Raw genomic sequence first — 21,474 nt, forward strand, 5'->3', positions numbered from 1 at the left:
GCTAATCAGTAACTACTATTTTTCATACCTCACTGAAGACTACTAAGAACTACTATATACAAGTTCATAATTAATATTAATAATGCATAATATATAATAAGGTAATGGTAACTCATTAGTAATTAATCAAGTGTTACTACATCCTTCTAAAGGAACTACTAATAATTTGGATCAGTATTCTAAAGTGAAAAACATGATAAATACCTAATATTGACTAAAGTCATTGTAAGCTTTTAAGGCTTTTTGTAAGCTTTTGGATAGTAATGAATCAAGTGTTACTACATCTTTCTAAAGGAACTACTAATTATTTGGATCAGTATTCTAAAGTGAGGATCATGGGAACACACTAGTAATGACTAAAGTGTTACCAAATCCATTGGAAGGAATTACTATTCAAAATCTTACAAAAATCTCAAAAGCTTACAATGACTTCAGTCAATATTAGGTAGTTATCATGTTTTTCACTTTAGAATACTGATCCAAATAATTAGTAGTTCCTTTAGAATGATGTTGTAATACTTGAGTCATTACTAGTGAGTTACCATTACCTTTTATTATAAATGATGCATTATTCATGTTAATTATGAACCTGTAGATAGTAGTTCTCTGGGAGGTATGAAAAAAATAGTATTGATTAGCTAATAATGAACTACTACATTCATCTGAATGCTATTACTTACTAATTTGTTAATCAGAGTTTCTTGTTAGTTAATAGTTACTAGAATGTTAATAATGCGTTACTCTATTGTTCCTGTGTAATTATTCATTAATGAAGGAACAGTATTCTAAAGTGTTACCCTCTTTTCTATACAATGGTACATTATATTTGAGCTAATAAGTGATAAGTCCTCTAAAGCAACACTTGCTTAAATGTTAAGATATATATTTCACTAAAGATACTGTGTGAGTTACATATTATTCATCATATTATAAAGGCAAATGTCTATAATTGTAACATAGCGTAACATTTTCAGTTCTGTTTATTATATTCAGATTCATTTGTAGTGTTTTTCACAATACATATCATTCCAAAGTAATGTTAAAAAATGCATTAACCATATTTAATAAATATTGAATGTTAAAACCTAAACTTTTACAATTCAAAAAAATCATGGTGCAAAATATTTCCCCCTAAAATTCCCTTGCAGCCCTTTGTTTGAAAACCCTTAGTCTAAAGCCATACGATAGCTTTATGTGAGAAATGGACCAAATTTTCATCTTTATGTGAACTATCCCTTTAAAGAAACTGGTATTGGCATTACAACATGACAATTTTGTGAGGTGTTTATTAACCTTTGGAAAGAAATTACAGAACTAATGCCACCAGCTCAATTGCTGAATGTTATGAATAATCTATGATATGTATATGAGTGTTCTGTATAATACCGACGCTGATTAGAGATATTCAGAGCATCTTGTTATTGTCCTCAGTTTCATTACATCGCCTGATTAGTATCTTGTATGCAGCTAGAAATACAATGAAAATCCCCAAGATGTTTAGAATGATGCTAAATGCATGATGATTTGACTGCTAATCTCCTTATTAAATATTTTTGATTAGACCAAAGTTAATTTTTTCTTGTTTAATGTATTCAGGTGGCGACTCGCAGGGCCTGTTTGATGTGAAGCACACAGATGGTGTTTGGGTGGTCGCTGTCAGCAAAACCCTGGACAGGGAGGAGAGAGATTTCTATCTTTTAAACATCACAGCCACTGATGGAACCTTTGAGTCAAAGGCTACCGTAGAGATCACTGTCCTTGATGCAAATGACAACAGTCCTGTTTGTGAAAAGGCATGATTTGTATATTCATTAGCCCCTGAGCTCTTTATTCTGGACTGTGCAGAGAACTTTTAATGAATATGCACATTTTTCACAGATAGATAACAACCATTTCTTCAGTCACTTTAAATTGAAATCCACTTTTGTTCTCAGGATGTCTATGCGCAAACTGTTCCTGAAGATGCACTTGTTGGAAGACAAATTCTTCAAGTCTCAGCCACTGATGCAGATATCCAGTCAAATGCTGAAATCACATACCAGTTGAGTGGCAGCGGAGCTGAATCATTCAAAGTTGACACCAAAACAGGTAAAATAAAATTGTATCTAAAGCAAGGGGTTAAGTATCTTATTCAAGGACATAATGGCAGTAGCTCATTAATCAATCCCTTCTAGGTTCAAGCCCACAACCTTGTGATTATCAGTCCTGATCGTTATTGACTTTATAGCGTTCAGTGTTCAATGTGAATAGCGATTTCTGCAATACATATTGTTCCAAAGCCGCTTTACATAAAATAATCCCTCAAAACTTTAAGTGATCAAGCCAAGCATGACAGTAACAAGGAAAAAACTCTAAGAGAATGCAGAAGGAAACATTGGCAGGAACCAAGACTCAACAGAGGGAGCCCATCCTTATCTTGCTGACATGTAGTATATATTAGTGTTTCACGAGTTCACACTTACATATAATTTTTTTTGAGGGAGTAAGATTTAATGCGTATTTGGCGTGCTGTCCGGAGGGAGGGCTCCGAGCTTGGAATTCAGCCCGAACCCAGAGTACTCCCCCCGCATGTAAGTGTTTAGAACTAGAAGTGTGGAGAAGGGGTGGTGGGGGGATGCTGCAAACTGTCAATGGATCGAGGTAAGACTGCTGAGTCTATATATACCCTCTTATCATTGATTGCTGAGTGCTATCCACTCCTGTTAATTATCTGAACGTGCTCCTCCCGAACTTAGTTAATAAAACTTCATATCATAAACACTAATGTTCAAAAGTTTGGGCTCAGTAAGATTTTTGTATGTTTTTGAAAGAAGTCTCCGTAGGCTAAACTTAAGACTTAATTTATTTGATCAAAATATGCATTTAATTTTATTAATATAACATTTGATTTGAATAGGCTTTAAAATGTAATTTATTCCTGTGATGGCAAAGCTGAATTTTCAGCATTATTAAATGTCTTCATAGTCACATGATCCTTCAGAAATCATTCTAATATGCTGATTTGCTGCATTTCTTATTTTTATTCATTGTGGAAACAGTGATAATTTTTTTTTTCAGGATTTCTTGTTAAATAAGAAAGAACAGCATTTGAAGACTTCAGATGCAAAAAACTCAGTCCGTCTTGACATTTTTCTTTGAAATGAGCATGGTTTTAATTTTACTCTTATCAGTGACATTTTTGAAAATAATCATTTCAATGACTGACTAATAAACTTATCATTGCCATTAAAGTGAAATTACTGAACCTTAACATATGAGCCTGATAAAAATGCTAATTTAAAAGAAAAACATTATATTTACATTAAATATATATTTATTTGAAGTATATCTTTTGTAACATTATAAATGTCTTTATTGTCCTTGCTGTATCCTTTATCCTTGCTGAATAAAAGTAAGGTTTTTAAATTTCTTTAAAAAAGTACTGACCCCAAACTTTTAAACGGTAGTTTACATTTTTGTATTTTTCTTCTAGGTGTAGTGAAAACGCTGGTGACCCTGGACAGAGAGATGACAGATGTGTACAACCTAACTGTGCGTGCAGTGGATGGGGGCAATCGCTTCTGCCAAGCTTCCGTGGTCATCACTGTTGATGACGTTAATGACAATGCCCCCAGATTCACATCGGACCCACATCATGTGAGCATTTTTCAGAATACACAACCTGGGACGTACGTGGCACGACTAGAAGCCTTCGATGCAGATATTGGTATGAACAACTTTTCAACATAAGCAACCGTTTCTATTATTTGGTAACCTTGTTTTTGCAAATTCCCTCATACAAAAATGAAGAAAGATTTGTTAGATTGTCGTTAGATGTACAGTCATTAGTTCCAGCAGTGTAACCTGATTGGAGCAGTAGTTGCATTAGTCTGTGCCGTCTTTTACTCTGTGTGGCCTTTCATCACTATCGTCTTCACTCAGCATGTAGCGTTCCATGACGTTGGAACAAATTAGTATAATCTTCACTCTTGCACAATTGTCTTAGCTCCCTGCGAAGGTAACAATTACTTTCTTGCAGTAGTCCACACTTTACTTTTGTATAGATAATCTGAACTTTTAAGCCTTGAAAGTCCTTTTTGACATCTCAAGCACATTGCCTGTTGCTTGTTTAACATTTCAATCATCACTCCATTCTCTGCCGCATCATATGCCATATGCAAACATTATTGTGGCCTCTAACTAAAGTAAACAACTGCCAGGTAGGATGTCTTGTAATTAGCGTTTCTTTCATGAATTAACATCATCAAGATGTGTTTTCGAGTATTTTCTGATTGGAGAGGAGATTGTGAAGTGATTAATTTCAATTCATTCAGCTCTGTCGATTTTCGTAGGCGTTAATTAGTCAGATGCAATTAGGCTGGACGACCGGGCGACACCAACAACAAGGCCTGCTCTCATTGCACTAATGAGCATGAGAACAAGTATGTTTTGTATATAAACTGCAAATTAACCCAACAAGAAGCAATTAGATCATATTTCTGCCTTCCTGCCTCACTATGTCATGAAAGGATTAGATTAGAGGGACAGACAAATTTTGCATCACTTGGGATTCATTGCAAGCCCAGCCGCTCTCCCAGCCCGAATGTTATCATTTCAACCCACTCATGACTTAATTATATAATGACATTCTTCTGCCCACTTACTCAATTTAGGTCAGACTTTTAAATGTTTACTCTTCTCAGCAATGTGTCTTTATTTTAGACTTCGTTTTTGTCATTAGGAAGGGGGTCATTTTAATTACAAAGACTCCAAATCACAGCACAGGCCACTGCTTCTCTTGTTTACAGTAAATTTTATTCTATTGCTCAAAGCCAGTGCCAGATTTATGCATAGGCATTCTAGACACGGGGGCCCAAACATTATTTAGCCTATGTCACAATATGAGGTTAATTCAGACCTGCTCAAAGCCAAGATTTTTAAAAAAGTACATGTACTCCAGAGGTCCTTGGATATACTATAAAACACTTACAAATTTCATTTTAAATACACTTTTACCTATTAAATACTTTTTTTCAACAAATTTTCAACTAATGATTTTGTCAACTCTTTCTTTCTTTCTCGTGGAGTAAAGACTATTGTAGAAAGAAGCACTTAAAAAAAAAAAAGCCTTTACAAAAAAAGGCTACAGTATAAACCTGTTTATTGGTTAATTGCAAGTTACCTTCATTTTTGTGTTACATTTTCTGTTATTTAGTTATGTTTATTTCATTATTTTAGTGTCATGTGTTACCCTGATGCTGTTTTGGTTTTGTGTTTATGACCCTCTGTTCACACTGTACACCATGTATTATGGACAGCCCACTTACGATGAACTCCTATTCATGTGGCATTTTTTCATCAGAGCTGCCAGTTTTTTACTGTAAATTTGACAAGATATCTTTTTACAGTGAGTGGTTTGAGAGGGTGGACTTAAACCTTGCTTCCTGCGAGCCGACATGTCTTATACAGCCCACTGTGCCACAGCTCTGGCATATTCAGATATTAGAAGAGTACTCTACTATACAAGAGTTTGTTACTATTGTGTTTTGTTCAGAGTTAACAGCATATTAATCACTGATAAAGAATTAAATTCTGACTATTTCTGCAAAAAAACAAAGAAAATGTTTTTTTTTCTGGCTTTAAATGAAAGGAGGGAAAGGGGACTCAATGTATTCAAAGTTTTTTGCCCAGATTCACTGAAATGAACACTTCAAAAGAATTGATTCACAGAAATGAGAATTTTTTTCTTTTTTTTTGGAATAAAACTACTCTCAGACAGCCTTCTTCCACCACCAACAACTTGATCCCAGTGCCTTGCTGCCACAAATCTAATACAGGCTGTTAGAAATCTAATGCAGACCTCCAAAACTGACATTTCCTAATACTCTTTCCCTTTTCTTTATCTCCAGGGATGAATGGAAAATTACGTTACTCGTTTGAGGACTCTGCCGGAGGTCTGTTTTCAATTGAGGAGAGCTCAGGAATTATCAGTTTAGAAATGTCCCTGGACAGACAGACGAAGGCCATGCATGTGCTGAGGGTACGTGCTACAGACCAGGGCTCTCCCCATAGACTCTCCTCTCTCAGTTCTGTAGTGGTGACAGTGCTGGACGCTAATGACCATCCACCAGTGTTTGAGCGCAAGGACTACGTTTCCTCTGTTCCTGAAGACGTTACGGTAGGGACTAAGCTTCTGAATGTCTTTGCTGCAAGCAGGGACAGAGAAATTACTTCCCAGACAACGTACTCTATCACCAGTGGCAACGAGCAAGGAGCTTTCCGAATTGATTCACAGACAGGTGACACACACATATACACACAGTTACTCAAAGAGGACTCCACTGTGGATTTGGGGATCACTTAATGAATGTTTGTGTTTGCAGGTGACATCTTTGTGATGGAGCAGCTGGACTATGAGGTGTCTCCACAGCACTACCTGACAGTGAAAGCCACCGCCAGAGGGAAACAGTCGCTCAGTGACACAGTAACTGTTAACATTCACCTCCTTGACATCAATGACAACAGCCCTGTGTTCAGCCAGAAGATCTACTCGGCTGTTGTCAGCGAGGACGCCAGACTCGGGAGCACAGTGCTGACGGTAAGTGTTTAGCATATTTGCATTAAGATACACCTTATCCTTGTAGTGGTCCATAGTGTAGGTAGTTATGTTTTGTATTTTATGTTTTAGGTTCACTTTCTCATCACAATGGCCCTCATTTATCATTCTTGCGTAGAAACGGGCGTATATGTTGGCGTAAGATTATGCTTACACTCTTCTCACCGCCTGATTTATGAAGCTGTGCGTACCTTTGAAATCCAGGTGTACGCAATACCTGCGCTTGATAAATGCCGCGGCTGAAAACGAGCGTCATTAGAATAACACGCACCTATATATTCAAGTCTCCGCTCCCCCCACGCCCTCATTTTACGCCATGGACACACGGAAGACGGCAAAGAAGAGAAACTTCTTTGAGAAAGAGAAAGCGAAACCAGGGAAGTGGAAAGAAACAAAATTGATTTCTAGATTTTTATTATTAATGACGCTTATTGTTATTTAGAAGAAGAATGTCGTTATTATTATTATTTGTATTATTATTATTATTTAAAAGAAGAAGAATGTCATTTTTATTATTTTGTCAGTCTGAATTATTTTTTTGGTCATTGAAAGCCTTTCATTACTAAACCCAGTCCGTGCACACCTGCCGGGCCTAACCCTGGCCTAACCATCGTTTCAAAGAATAGTACAACTGCGAGCGCGTCGAGTATAAACGCCTCGTCCGTTTGGGGAGGTGCGCGCGCAGTCTGCGGAGACTCGCGCTGCGGAGCCAGGCGAAAGTATAAACAGGCTTGAAACGTCAGGTGAAGCGCACAGGCTCGCAACTTAAGGAATACATATGCCTACAATTCAAATGCTTTGGTAAAGTCACACAAATTAAACATTGAAGTCCATGTTGCACAAAAATAAACACTGAAGTTTATAATTACTATGTTGTTGTTTTTTTTACAGTGGGTCATAATATATCATATCTTTTAGTTTGTCAGTGCGTTTTGTGGTGTTAGGAATTGTTTTTCTGCGCATTCCCGCACTCAAAACGTGCGTACACCACCTCCTGAGCTGGCGTAGGATTTGAGCGTGCCGTACGCCAACGTCCATATTGATAAATCTCAAAGTCACCGTGGTTTTGGGTGTACGCCAGGTGTACGCTGGAAATTTGGTGTACGCACTTTTGATAAATGAGGGCCAATATGATCTGTTTTACCAGTCACATAGCCGATCACCTATCAACAATGTTGGGAAGTTTACTTTGGAAATGTAAAAGGTTACAGATTTTAAAGTTACCCTATTTAAGTAGTGTAACTTTTCAATTACTTTATTAAAGTATTCATACTTTATGAAAAGTTCATTACTTTTTGATTACTTTTCTAATTTCCAGCACTGGAACGCATCTTTATCACTCGCCATAGTGGCAACTCTTAGACAGATTAGAACAAATTCAAACAAGAGAACCAATCAAAAGCATCAGAATGGTATTGCTTTACTAAACGGCCTTTAAATAGCAGGAGCCATTGTGTACATCAAAAACAGGCACAGCAAAAAAATTATATTCACCAAATCCTAACTTTTTACAGAAAATATTCAAATGTAACCCCCTTTGTAAACGTTAACATTTTCATAAGTAACTGTAATTTAATTACACATTTTTTTCTCATCAGTTACATTTATTTTGTAATTAAATTACGTAACTCAGTTACATAGTTACTCCCCAGCACTGCCTATCAATCACCCCAAATACCCTAGCAACCATCTAGAAGTGCCCTGGCAACAACGTACTGTACGCAGTAACGTGCTAAAAAATCACTCAGAACACCAACCGAATAACCGCATGAAAAACTCAGTACACCCTGGAATTGTGCCGGCAAGTTTTGTGTGAGCAGTATGCACATCTAATTAAAATGATGAAACAGTATTTTGGTTGGTTTGCTAAACCAGTATAGAAAGATGTAGGATATAGTTTATGTGAGATAAACAGGTTTTCATCAATTGCAATGATCTTTTTCCTTAGGTACTAGCGAATGATATTGATGGGCATTTAAATAACCAAATCCACTATTCCATTGAGGACAACAACCAAACGTGTCCATTCATCATGGATGCAGTCAGTGGTGAACTTCGACTTGTCCATCCGTTGGACAGGGAAAAGGTAATGCTTTTTAAGTAACTTCTTCCCCTTCACTATGGAAAGGTGGGCTTTGAAATGATCTTCACAGGTCTTGATAACAGTGTTTCTAATTCCTTTGCGAAAGCCAAGGATGACTCCATCTTGTCCGCCTTTTTCTTCTCCTTTAAATTAGGTAGAAAGTTACATGCTGGTCGTGCTGGCCTCCGACAGTGGAAATCCCCCCAAATCCGACAGCGCTGTAATCAACATGGCTGTGTCTGATGTGAATGATAATCCACCTGTCTTCTCTCAGACTAACAACAGTCTCCTCATCCAGGCAAGACCACTCTCTCCTGTAGAGTAGAGCAAATTAAATCCAACGCACTCTTTTCTTACTCCATGCCTGAGTTCTCAGTGAGAGGTGATGGTGTAATCTCTCAGGTCTGTTGGAATGATTCTGTGTATCTTTCTCTCTTCGATAGGAGAATCTCCCTTCAGGGACCAGTGTGTTACGGCTCAATGTGACAGACAGTGATTACCCCCAAAATGGGCCTCCTTTCTCCTTTAGTATTCTGAAGGGTGATGAGACAAGCCCCTTCAGCATAGACCAGCAGGGTGTGATAAAGACAGCTGGACCACTGAGAAAGGGCCAACACATACTCCATGTGCAGGTGAGAACTGAGCTTTGTCCGTTTGTTGTGTAGCAGTCCTTCAGGGGACTTTTAGAGCAATGTTTCTCGAACTGAACTTCACAGATCCCAGTGGGTCCTTCACAAACAGCCAGAGGACCAGAAACCTCACTGATAGAGTGCAAAAGTTACTTTTTCATCAGAATGGGGTTCTATAGGTGTTCATTTTCTCTTTAGAAATAAAAAAAGAGCATTAGGAGAGCCTTAAACGTTGCATTAGGAGAGCCTTGAGCCTTGAAAATTCAATCCTAACCATATCCTTACCCCTAAACCTAACCCTACCCATAAGTTATCCATAAAATCACATGGAAATGATAGGTGAAGCACCCTTGTTGTAAGCCTAAACTTGACATAAACTGTAAACTTGTCCCTCAAATCTGATTGGTTGGTTGCAATATTGTTCCAGAATCAACAAAGATGTTGATCCAGGAACATGTTATACTTGGTGAAATCAGGTTCTGCAACCAAATGAATCGAAGCAAAAAAAATGTCTGAAATCAGGAAATAATACAAGGTTCAAGGTACTTAACCAGTGTCTGCAAATACTTTGGGCTCATGGCAGGCTTCCTTGGCTCAGACTTGGACAAACTATGCATGATAAGAAGGTGATGGCCTGATTTGTAGGCTGAGAACAGAATTATGTATGTAAACCTAAAAAATACATTTGTTATTAAATCAAAAACATGCATAATTCCTTTATTGTTAACAAAATATACCTGTTAGTGGAAGATTTGATTGTGTTATACGTAGCAGACATTCTTAAAGATTGATGTGTTGAAAGTTCCCTCTTGTGTTGAACAAGTGTCATTGCAGTCAAGTGAAATCCTTCCTATCCACAATTTCTGGTCCTGTGCCTGTTCTATAATATTGACAGAATTTGCATACATTAAACACATAATTTTATAATAAATTATAGACATATTTTAAATCTGATTTATATTATTATGTGTCATTTTATATTATATTTATTTTAATATTATATTTTATTATATACTGTATATACTACCCCCCCACCCCCACCCCAATTAATATTTTTATTCAACAAGGGTGCATTAAATTGAACAAAAATTACAGTTAAGACATTTATAATGTTACAAAAGAATTCTACTTCAAATAAATGATGTTGTTTTGAACTCTCTATCCATCAAAGAATCTTTAAAAAATGTATCACAACCTTTTTTCTAACTGATAATAATAAATAGTTCTTAAGCAACAAATCAGCTTATTAGAATGATTTCAGAAGGATCATGTGAGACTGAAGACTGGAGTAATGATGCTGAGGAATAAATTACATTTTAAAATATATGAAAATAGACATAAATATTTTAGATTGTATTAATATTTCACAATAATTTACTGTGTTTTTGATCAAATAAATGCAGCCTTAATTGGTGAGAAGAAGAGACTTATTTCAAAAACATTTTAAAAATCTCACTGCCCCCAAACGGTAGTGTATAGATTACATTTCTTTATTATTTTTTTTCTATTTGATTAAATTGTCATTTAAAAATATTATTCAGTGCTTAAAAGGTTAGTTTATGTACGTTCAAATTTGAATAAAAGGAAAATATTAAAGGTTTCATGGAGTTTTGAACTATATGTATGTACAGGTTATAGAGAATTATGAAAGGTATTGCAAACCATTACCTTAGTTTCATATTTAAAATGAAAATGGTCTGTATCTGATTCCAGGTGTCTGACAATGGAAGGCCCCCACTGAAATCAGTCACTTCTGTCAGTGTGCTTGTAGTACAGGCGAGTGTGTATCCTCCATCAGTGCTTTCTCTGGATGTTTTCATCATGATCTTGGAAGATGAGTATTTCGGAGGCATGCTGGGCAAGGTCCACGTCACAGATCAAGATGAATATGACACGCTCACGTTCAGTCTGGAGCCACAGTCACACAGCTTGTTCTCTGTCATTGGCAAGGATGGCAGATTGTTGGCCCGTGGAGGCTTGGACGCGGGTTATTACCAGCTTAATGTCTCAGTCAGTGACGGTCGTTTCTCAGCCTTAGCCAGTGTCACAGTGAACGTGCTGCGGGTCACAGAGCACATGCTGGACAGTTCGGTTTCTGTGTGCTTTTCTGGCATCTCTGCTGAGGATTTTATCCAGGACCACTGGAAAAACGTCCAAAAGGCTATCCGCAGTGTAGCCGGAGTCCGCAGGGGCGCCATGCAGTTGATCAGTCTGCAGCCTGCAGAAATGAACGACGGTCTGGATGTTCTTCTGTTCTTTGAGAGACCAGGGCGAGGCGCCAGCTCGCTGGAAGCCCTCTCTCAGAAGCTCAACTCTTCCAGAGCAGCCATCAAAGAGATGACAGGACTACAAGTAGTGAGGGTTTTGAATAGTCAGTGCTCAAGCTCTGAATGTCCCAGGAGTATTTGCAGACGAGTGGTCCTGCTTAACCAGACCAGTATGGCCACATACAGCGCTGCCCGAGTCAGCTATGTCACTCCTAAACACAACATAACAGCCGAATGCCTCTGCACAGGTATGCAATGTGACCATTATAAAATGTGACATTTATTTTTACTATTAACTATTGTACTATTATTATATTAACAATCATAAAAGTAAAACTATTTGTTGAAAAGTGATTATGTGTACTGGTGCTTTGACAATATGGAAACCAATCATGCCAATTCAGTAAAGTACAATTAAATTGAAACCTAATTTTAATCTCAATTAAAAAAATAACTACCTTCTGCTTTTCAGACAGTAAGTGCCTGAAGCATGAAACCACCTGTGTGAACAACCCATGTCCAGAGGGCTATGAGTGTGTGTCAGGCTTTGGGAAAGAAAAACACAGCTGCATATGCACAGGTGGTGCCAAAGTCAAATGCTCAGGTAACAGTACATTAATTTCCTTATCAGATAAGACAGAAGTGTCATCTTGAGGACCCATCACAGGTGCAGATTAAATTGTTCCCCGCTCACTTAATTAATAATAATTTGCAAGCTTTTAGTGTGTAGTGTAAACACACATTCATTAAGTACAATAACACAGGGTTCATTTTCAGCTATTTGCAGATTTAATCACTAGGTGAAGCAATGTTTACACGCGCAATTTAACACAAGGGTATTTTTTCATAATTTCAGCTTCCCTTGAGTAGGATCTATGAGGTGTTTAACAGTAAATCAACTACAAGATAATAGAAGTGAATTTCTTCAGCTGATAATGGGTATCCTCCCTTATATCCTTAACGAGAATGTCTTGACAGTTTTAAAGTCCCCCTGTAGTCAATAACTGTATCCCTTAAAACTCATCTTTGATCACCAAAATGACATTTAAAAAGATTTTCCTTGAAAAAAAATTCTTCATGCCTAAAAATAGCTTGAATGTTATTCAGGTTATTCAATGTAAGGGCTACACCTTTACCTCATTTAGTATACGCGGTTCTATGAATATGCAAATTATCCCCCGCCTCCACTCACTCACACCAGCTCAAAGATCCACTGGTTGACGATCACACGTTGACCTGATTGGTTACAGGGTAGTTTGTGACGTCAGAAACACCAGCGATTTCAAAGGTTCAATCTTTCTTAGACTGTCTTTGGTTCACTGCCGTTTTAAGGAGAATATACTCAGCGATGATGTTGACTTATTAATTTGTACATGGTTTGTCTTAAAACATTAAAAACACCACATAGACAAATCAAACAACACTGATTTTCACTACAGGGGGACTCTAATTATCTCTGACCCCCACAACCACGTGTTATACTTCTTTTGTTAGAATCGTTACAAGTGGGTTTACATGTTAATTTTGCTATTACAAAAATGACGGTAACACTTTAGTATTAAAATGGGATATTCTTCAAATCATGTATGAAGCTTTCAAAGCAGGCAAAACTCAGTAACTGTACATTTAAAACTGTCCTGTGAGCGACCTGTTAGCACAACTATGCTAAGATTTAAAGAAATCCAAGTATGAAAACTAATCATCAAAATTCAGTCAAGAAATTTTAGGCCATTTTCTCAGTTCTAGTAGTTTCTGGGTTTTCCCTTTGTGGGGCAGAATGAGATTGTGGTAGAAACATTTTAGTATGGGTGTTCTGTGCATGACATTTTCTAAAATTTTCCATGGCTTAAAATGATTTAGTTAGACATTTATTTTTCCAGCCAGTATAAAGGTTTGTAAAATAGACACATGCAACCATGATCCAAACTTAAATGTCATCTGTATTTATTTTAATTAATGTGCTACTAATTTTATTTCCTGTTTTCCCTCTATGTTCTAAGGAGGATCTTCAATGACATTTAGTCAGAGCAGCTATATTAAATATCGCCTGAGAGAAAGCACAAGAGAAGTGAAGCTCACGCTCAAGTTAAAAACTCTCTCAAGAGAAGGAACAGTAATGCTTGCCAGAGGAACAGGCCACAGCATTCTAGAGGTATAAAAGAATATTAAATCACTTTAATTTCATTTTCTTGAATTTTCTTAATACTGACTGTATGTATTCCTTAGATAGTTGGAGGCAGACTGCAGTTCCAGTTTGACTGCGGTTGGGGTCTCGCCACAGTTTCTGTGCACAGTGTCCTGGTGAATGATGGACAGTGGCACATGGTAGAACTTGAAGTGAAGGGGAACTATGCCAGGCTAGTTCTGGATCAGCTCCATTCTGCGTCAGGCATCGCACCCGGACCCCTCCACTGCCTAAACCTGGGCGACCAGGTGGTCCTGGGTGGACACGCTCAACGTCTCATTTCCAGACTCAGGCGCAATCTGCCTGTACCAAACAGCCTACAGGCCTGCATGGACTCTGTGCTGTTTAATGGACAGAGACTGTCCTTGGACTCAAGTGATCCATTAGGGGTTGCCATTGAGGACATGGTAGGAGTGTCTCCTGGCTGTGTCTTCTTCCCATCTCCAGACTGCTCTAGTAATCCCTGCCTGAATGGAGGGAGCTGCTTGATGAGGCAGAGTGGAGGTAAACTGAACCCCACATACTGTAGATTAATGAAAATAACATACTAACCGTATCTGTATTAATATAAAAGTAAATTATTCTAGTTACTGAACACCATAATCAGCTATATCAACATGCCCTCTATGTTTAATACATATGGGCCTAGTTTCACAGACAGGGTTTAGATTAAGCCAGGATTAGCCCTTAGTTCACCCAAAGTAATTATGACTTTACTTCTTGAAGGAGTTTATGTCCCCTAATGTGACTTTATATTCCATTTTCACAATGTGACTTTTTAAAAAAAGTCTCATTGTGAGATGTTAAGTCACATTGGGAGTGTTTGGGGTCAGTAAGACTTGAATGAATACTTTTATTCAGCAAGGATGCGTTACATTTTTCAAATCCATTCATTTAAATTGTAATAATATTTCACAATATTTTTGTTTTACTGTTGTTGTTTTCTTACCAAATAAATATAGACTTGAAGTAATTAAGTAATTAAAAACTATTACTGACCCCAAACTTTTGAATGGTAGTGTAGTTGCAATTTTGAGTAAAGTGTGTGTAACTGTGTAACTATGTTTCCTATTTTTAAATTTATCCCAGAACTACATTTTAATATTTGATCTGATGATGGGTTAAATATAAATTAGAATAACAGAAACATTTTTGCTTTCTAACTCCAACCTTTTCTGGTTTCTAACTCCACTGTAGATGATACATCTTTATCTGACCTCCATGTTATATCTATCAGTTGGTTTATTGCTAAATCATTGATATTCTCACAGGTTATGCCTGTAAATGCAGTACTTCATTCTCTGGGACTCACTGTGAGGTCAAGATCAGTCCTTGTGACTCCAACCCCTGCCTGTATGGAGGAACCTGCATCCAGAATAACCTGGACTACTCCTGTAAATGCAGGGGCCAGTACTCAGGACAAAGGTACTGCACTTTCAATGTACTGTACAAGTGAAATTTTGACTACAAAATTTTCTAATGGGACATAATTACTGTATGCCCAAAACTCTCTGTATGACCGCAGGTGTCAGATAGGTCCTTTCTGCAAGGAGAATCCGTGCCAAAATGGTGGACAGTGTATAGACAGTCTTGATGGACCCATATGTCAGTGTGAGTCAGGATTCGAAGGAGAAAGGTCTGTTGTTATTATCGACCTCTTAACAAATCTTAGTACTTTCCTCAAGTACTGTATGTTTGACAGAGCATTTTTTATTTTTTAGGTGCATGATTGATATCGACGAGTGTGTGGACAGGCCTTGCTTCAATGACGGCCGTTGTGTCAACACACATGGATCTTTTAACTGTTCTTGCTTGGTGGGATTCAGTGGGAGACTGTGTGAGATGGACACAGAAGTGAGAAACCAACTTATATCTTCATCCTGGAACTCTTGGATTGGAGAACTGGTCGCAATGCTGGCATTCCTGACAGCCATCTTTGTTTTGACGTTGCTCTTCTTAATAGTGTGGAAAGGAACCTCCAAATCTGGCAAGAGAGACAAAGACCTTGATAAGTACAAAGATGTTGATTCTTACATTCAGAGGTCCAGTGTATACAACCAAGCCCGAAAAGAATCCTGCCCGGACACCCCGCCGCAGGTCCCGGTGCGACCCATCTCCTACGCACCCAGCATTCCTGGAGAATGTCGAAACAACCGAGGCTCAGTGCCTGAGTTCAGCAGCTTCACGCCAGATCCACACTTTGGTCTTAGGAAGACTGTGGCTGTGTGCAGTGTTGCCCCTAACCTACCACATCACAAAGCATCCCATTCACACTCGGAAAAGGATTCCATACAAGCAGATTGGGATGAGGAGTATGATGGTAAGTGCAGTCTGAAGCTTCAGGAGGCCTCAAGTTCGAGAAGCCGTTTAATGCAGATTTACGTCATATGAGAAAAAAGTATATCACAACTTCAGTTTATGCGCTCAGTAAAAAAGCAAGTACTATTTTGCTGGTCGTGTGATCTCCACATGTGGCCTCCATGTAGATTGTCAGCTTTTATTTATTTATTTATTATTTAAGACTATTTTTAGGTGTAAAACTAGTTACTGAGGGTACCTTTAAACAACAAAAGAGTTCTTGAAATTAATTCATGAATAGTCAGGTGTTTAGCAGTTGGTCCTAGTTATGACCTTTGCAGAATTGCTCTTTACTTTTCTGTTCCTTCTTTGTATATTCATTCTTCCAGAAAAAATCCAAGACTTGACTTCCTGTTTAGAAATTGAGGACGACAGTGTTTCTTTTTCTCGTGATAATAGAGGGCTGCGGTCCATCTGCTCCCTCCAATCAGAGTTCACGGATGACAACAGTAAGTTGCACAAACCAAAAATTTCAAGTTTGAAATTAGATAATTTAGTCACACAAGACTTTTCCAAAAATGCACAAATCTGACAAACGTAGGTATTTTTCTGTAGAGCATCTATTTTTTATTTTGTGCACTGGTGTATTCACTTGTGTCTGTGTCTATAATGAATTCAGCCCCAATATGGATTAAATCTGACCAGAGATTCTGAACAGACTGCAGTGTAAGTGTTATGCATGTGATTAATTAGAACTAGAGTATTAGTCACCAATTCATGTTTTCTTTTAGACTAGAATGTGTTTAGCCTTATGGTGCTATCGTTCAAAAGTTTGGGGTCAGTAGGGTTTTGTTTTATTTTGAAATAAATTAATCAATTTATTCATGAAGAACGCATTCTATTGATCAAAAGTGACAGTAAAGACATAATATAATGTAAAACCAAGGTTTCAATTTCAAATAAATTATGTTCTTTTGATCTTTCTATCATCTATCATCAAATAATTCCAAAAAAAAACCCACTGAAGACATGGAGTCATGGCTGCTGAAAATTGCATCACAGGAATTCATTATATTTTAAAATATATTACAATAGAAAACAGTTATATTAAATTGTAATAATATTTCACAACATTACTGTTTTTTTCTGTATTTCTGATCACATAAATGCAGTGTCTGTGATCATAAAATACTTCTTTCAAAAATCTTACTGACCCACAAAGTTTGGAATAGAAGTGTAATATTCGTTTGGTGATATACTATTCTTACTGTTCTAATAATCATTTTATAGTGACTTTACAGAAGACCTGACGTTACCGAACACCATCATCAGAATCAGATTTAATACATATGGCCCTGGTTTCACAGACAGGGGTTAGATTAAGACTGGATATCCCTTAGTTCAATTAGGACATTAGTAGTTTTTTTTTAGAAAAAAACATTACTGATGTGCATCTTAAAGGGATACTCCACTTTTTTTTGAAATAGGCTCATTTTACAACTCCCCCAGAGTTAAACAGTTGAGTTTTACCGTTTTCGAATCCATTCAGCCGAACTCCGGGTCTGGCGGTACCACTTTTAGCATAGCTTAGCATAGATCATTGAATCGGACAGGACCATTAGCATCTCTCTCAAAAAAATGACCAAAGAGTTTTGATGTTTTTCCTATTTAAAACTTGACTCTTCTGTAGTTACATCGTACTAAGACCGACGGAAAATGAAAAGTTGCGATTTTCTAGGCTGATGTGGCTAGGAACTATACTCTCATTCCTGCGTAATGATATGACGCAGCGCCTGAAAATAGTCCCCAGCTCAGTAACTTCCAACGGACCGGGACTAAGTTTGTCTAACCTATTAGACCTATTTTCAGGCGCTGCGTCATATCATTACGCCTGCTGCACTCATGGTACGGCAGCAAAGTTTCTTGATTATTACGCAGGAATCAGAGTATAGTTCCTAGCCATATCAGCCTAGAAAATCGCAACTTTTTATTTTCCGTCGGTCTTAGTACACGATGTAACTACAGAAGAGTAGAGTTTTAAATGGGAAAAATATCGAAACTCTTTGGTCATTTTTTTGAGAGAGATGCTAATGGTCCTGTCCGATTCAATGATCTATGCTAAGCTATGCTAAAAGTGGTACCGCCAGACCCGGAGTTTGGCTGAATGGATTCGAAAACGGTAAAACTCAACTGTTTAACTCTGGGGGAGTTGTAAAATGAGCCTATTTCCAAAAAAAGTGGAGTATCCCTTTAAGACAAAACAGACTAGGTCAAGTTGCTTTTAGTTAAAACAACTCAAACGTGCATTTTAGTCTGGGACTAGGCTTAAGCCTTGTCTGTGAAACTGGGAGACGGTCTTTTGTAAAGTTTTATGAAATTAAAAGAATTGTAAAATAAGATTTAATAACTGATGTTTTATTCTTACATTTTACAAGCTTTCAAAGTGAAACACCCTGTCAAAACATGATTGACATGGTGTGAAAAAGGTATACAGTATGTACATCACATCATGTTAGTTGTTTCATATTTATCATCATCAATCTGTATGTTTCTCTAACTCACTTCAGCTGATAAACACTGACCAATGTTATTGCATGGACATTTTAAGAGATTCATTTTGGCATTTTGAATTAGTTATTTTTTTTCTTGTGAGCTTTGGTACTCTGAGAATGACAGTGGTTATTTCTGTTTTGTAGTTTATCAGACCCTTCATGCATGCTCCATTGCTTTAGCAAGCTTGGTTACACTGAACAACTGTGTGAATTTGATCAGTTCTTGTGAATTGCCTATAACAAGTTCTGCTCTATGCACTGGCATCGATCTCAGGGGCACTTTGCTGTTTAATCTTCTCTAACTCGGAGGAGTTATAACAATCTCTTTCAAACCAACTGTGCTCAGATCTTTCTCACTGTCTAAGATTAATGAGCCTCAGAACTATCAAAGCATAGTCTGAAGATACCTGTGAGCGTTACTGAAATGTGTTTGTTGTGGAGCTGCTTGCAGCTGTGAATGATGTGACAATATACACTGCTGTTCAAAAGTTTGGGGTCGGAAAGATTTTTTGTTTTAAAAATTAATACTTTTATTCATCAAGGATTAAATGATTTTATTCCTTCAATTGATCAAACATGACAGTTAAGACATTTATAATGTTACAAAAGGTTTCTATTTCAAATAAATGCTGCGCCTTTGAACTTTCTATTCAGCATAGAATCCACAATTATTATTTTTTTAGATATATATAAAACGGTTTCCACAAAAAATTTGTACAACTGTTTTCAACATTGATGATAACAAGAAATGTTTCTTGAGCACCAAATCAGATTTCTGAAGGTTTATGTGACACTAAAGACTAAAGTAATGGCTGCTGAAAATTCACCTTTGCTATTCCATTTGAAAATATATTGAAATAGAAAACAGTGGATTTAGATTATAATAATAATACACAATATTACTGTTTTACTGTTTATCTGATCAAATAAATACAGCCTTGGTGAGCAGAAAAGACTTCTTTCAAAACCATTAAAAAAATTCAACCAATCCCAAACTTTTGAATGGTTGTAGTGTAAAAACATTTACAATAGTGACTCTGTTTATCAGTACCTACAATATATATATTTTGAGCTTAACAAATTTTCCATCTCCGATAAATGTGTACAACTGTCTGGTTTTCTAACAGGCTATTACTGGGATACCTCAGATTGGCTGCAGAATATCTACACTCCTGGGGTCCAAGGTTTTCTCCAGTATGAATTTGTACAGATGTCCTCCTCTATGCACACCGCTCCAGATGTTCTTGACGTGGGCTACCTTACTCCTGGCGGTGACATTGAGAACTTCCTGCCAGTTCCAGCTCTCCCTCTTAATACTGACATGTCCGCAGTTCCAGAGTACGACCAGCATACCAGACCAGAGGTCCATCATGTTATCCACCTAACAGCAAGGTCAAACTCCATGTTGCTCAGTCAACATCACAGCCATGGCTACCCACGGCCCATTGAAACAACCTTTGAGATGCCTCAGGGCCAACCTATAGGACCTGCTGAGATTAACGATTTCTCGGAAAGTCATTTGTGAGCCACACACTTCTAAACTCACTTACTCAGACTTGCCAGCCAGTGGTTAGAAATTCAATTCTACAGTCAGTGACCGTGAAAATCTTAGTGAAGCTGTGGTTGGTAACACCTAAGGTGTGACACTGGTGGGTTGATGTGCTCTGATTTGAAACCACCTTTAGTCTCTCATGCAGAATCATGTCTTTATTCCTAAAGTCAAATCTTGTATGGTTGGATATGTCACTGTTACACGCATTCCTAGATTTACTTTAAAGGTGCACTCTGTTATTTTTTTTTTCTTCAAAAAATTTGTGGCAACATGACAGTCCTTGGACTTTATACTCTCACCTAGTGATATAGATGAAGCATCACAGTAAAGTATTGTTTTTTAGTTATCGATGCCATCATAGTCAAATGTGCTATTCACAGTCAGCCATGATTTATTCTGCAAGTGAAAATGTCCAAATCAGTATTTGGCCTCCGATATGATTGGCCTTAATTTTATGTATGCGATTTTAAACATCTATATTTTTTATAGCACTATACATTCCTTTTGTGCATTTTTTATGAGGAAAGAAAAACAGAGTGCACCTTGAAATTATTGTGAATAACTGTCATTTCTGTGCCACTAGCTTCACCAAACAGAATTACAGAACCACACTGCCACCTTCTGCCATTGGTTTAGAGAGATATATAGAGTAGTCCAACCCCAAACTCATGCCATTGGTTTAGCCATTGTTTATAGTATATTGAAGTATTTAAAAATGTCACACTTCAGCTTTAATTAAACAAACATTTTTCCCCCATGCTGACATGAATTGACATAAAAAGAAATGTTGTCATTGAAATGATATGGTCAGTGTGAGAATTTTACTGTTGTGAAATATATGATATAAGTTAGTTTTGGGTAATCAGAGACAAATTTGACAATAATCCCTGAAGTATTTAATTACTGAGGTTTGTCAATGACCAGTGCCCAGCAAGAGGCATTATTTAAGTATGTCAACTAAAATTTTTAGAAACATAAAAAAGAAAATGTATTTGTATTTGTCTTTCTTTCTTTTTTTTACACAATAATGTATGGTCTGTAAAATGTATTATGCTCTCCTTGTGGACTCTTTGAAATGTTGATGTTCTGTATGTACATAAATGAAAATATTTTTAAGACATACATTATTCTGTCTCATTTATGCATTCATATTCTTTTGGTGGTTGTTTTAAGACTGTAAATAACCTGAAGGTCTCTGTTAACAAGTAACTTGCACATCAATCAACAGCAAGAGGTTGGGGAGTAGAAAGCATCTCTGTGTTCATATGGTGAGGTAAAAAAATCATCTGAGGACAGTGTTGTGCAAGTTACTT

General features: G+C 37.2%; 1 protein-coding gene across 1 annotated transcript in view; it reads left to right on the forward strand.

The window, feature by feature from the left end:
* fat1b (FAT atypical cadherin 1b) overlaps nucleotides 1-21,085 on the forward strand; it is a gene marked incomplete at its 5' end in the record, with an annotated part of 37,221 nt that extends 16,136 nt beyond the window's left edge. The window contains 17 exons of the mRNA XM_084429738.1: nucleotides 1,597-1,793; nucleotides 1,935-2,088; nucleotides 3,473-3,706; nucleotides 5,889-6,278; nucleotides 6,363-6,577; nucleotides 8,544-8,681; nucleotides 8,833-8,976; nucleotides 9,122-9,310; nucleotides 11,021-11,822; nucleotides 12,047-12,178; nucleotides 13,575-13,726; nucleotides 13,801-14,263; nucleotides 15,031-15,184; nucleotides 15,285-15,395; nucleotides 15,481-16,079; nucleotides 16,447-16,566; nucleotides 19,737-21,085. Of these exons, the coding sequence (XP_084285864.1) occupies nucleotides 1,597-1,793; nucleotides 1,935-2,088; nucleotides 3,473-3,706; nucleotides 5,889-6,278; nucleotides 6,363-6,577; nucleotides 8,544-8,681; nucleotides 8,833-8,976; nucleotides 9,122-9,310; nucleotides 11,021-11,822; nucleotides 12,047-12,178; nucleotides 13,575-13,726; nucleotides 13,801-14,263; nucleotides 15,031-15,184; nucleotides 15,285-15,395; nucleotides 15,481-16,079; nucleotides 16,447-16,566; nucleotides 19,737-20,134 (4,592 nt within the window). The 3' untranslated portion in view covers nucleotides 20,135-21,085. The remainder of the gene's footprint in view (nucleotides 1-1,596; nucleotides 1,794-1,934; nucleotides 2,089-3,472; nucleotides 3,707-5,888; nucleotides 6,279-6,362; nucleotides 6,578-8,543; nucleotides 8,682-8,832; nucleotides 8,977-9,121; nucleotides 9,311-11,020; nucleotides 11,823-12,046; nucleotides 12,179-13,574; nucleotides 13,727-13,800; nucleotides 14,264-15,030; nucleotides 15,185-15,284; nucleotides 15,396-15,480; nucleotides 16,080-16,446; nucleotides 16,567-19,736) is intronic.
* Nucleotides 21,086-21,474: the final 389 nt, after the last annotated feature.

The sequence above is a fragment of the Rutilus rutilus genome (genome assembly GCF_951802725.1).
Source record: "Rutilus rutilus genome assembly, chromosome: 14".
In the NCBI taxonomy this organism is placed as follows: domain Eukaryota; kingdom Metazoa; phylum Chordata; class Actinopteri; order Cypriniformes; family Leuciscidae; genus Rutilus; species Rutilus rutilus.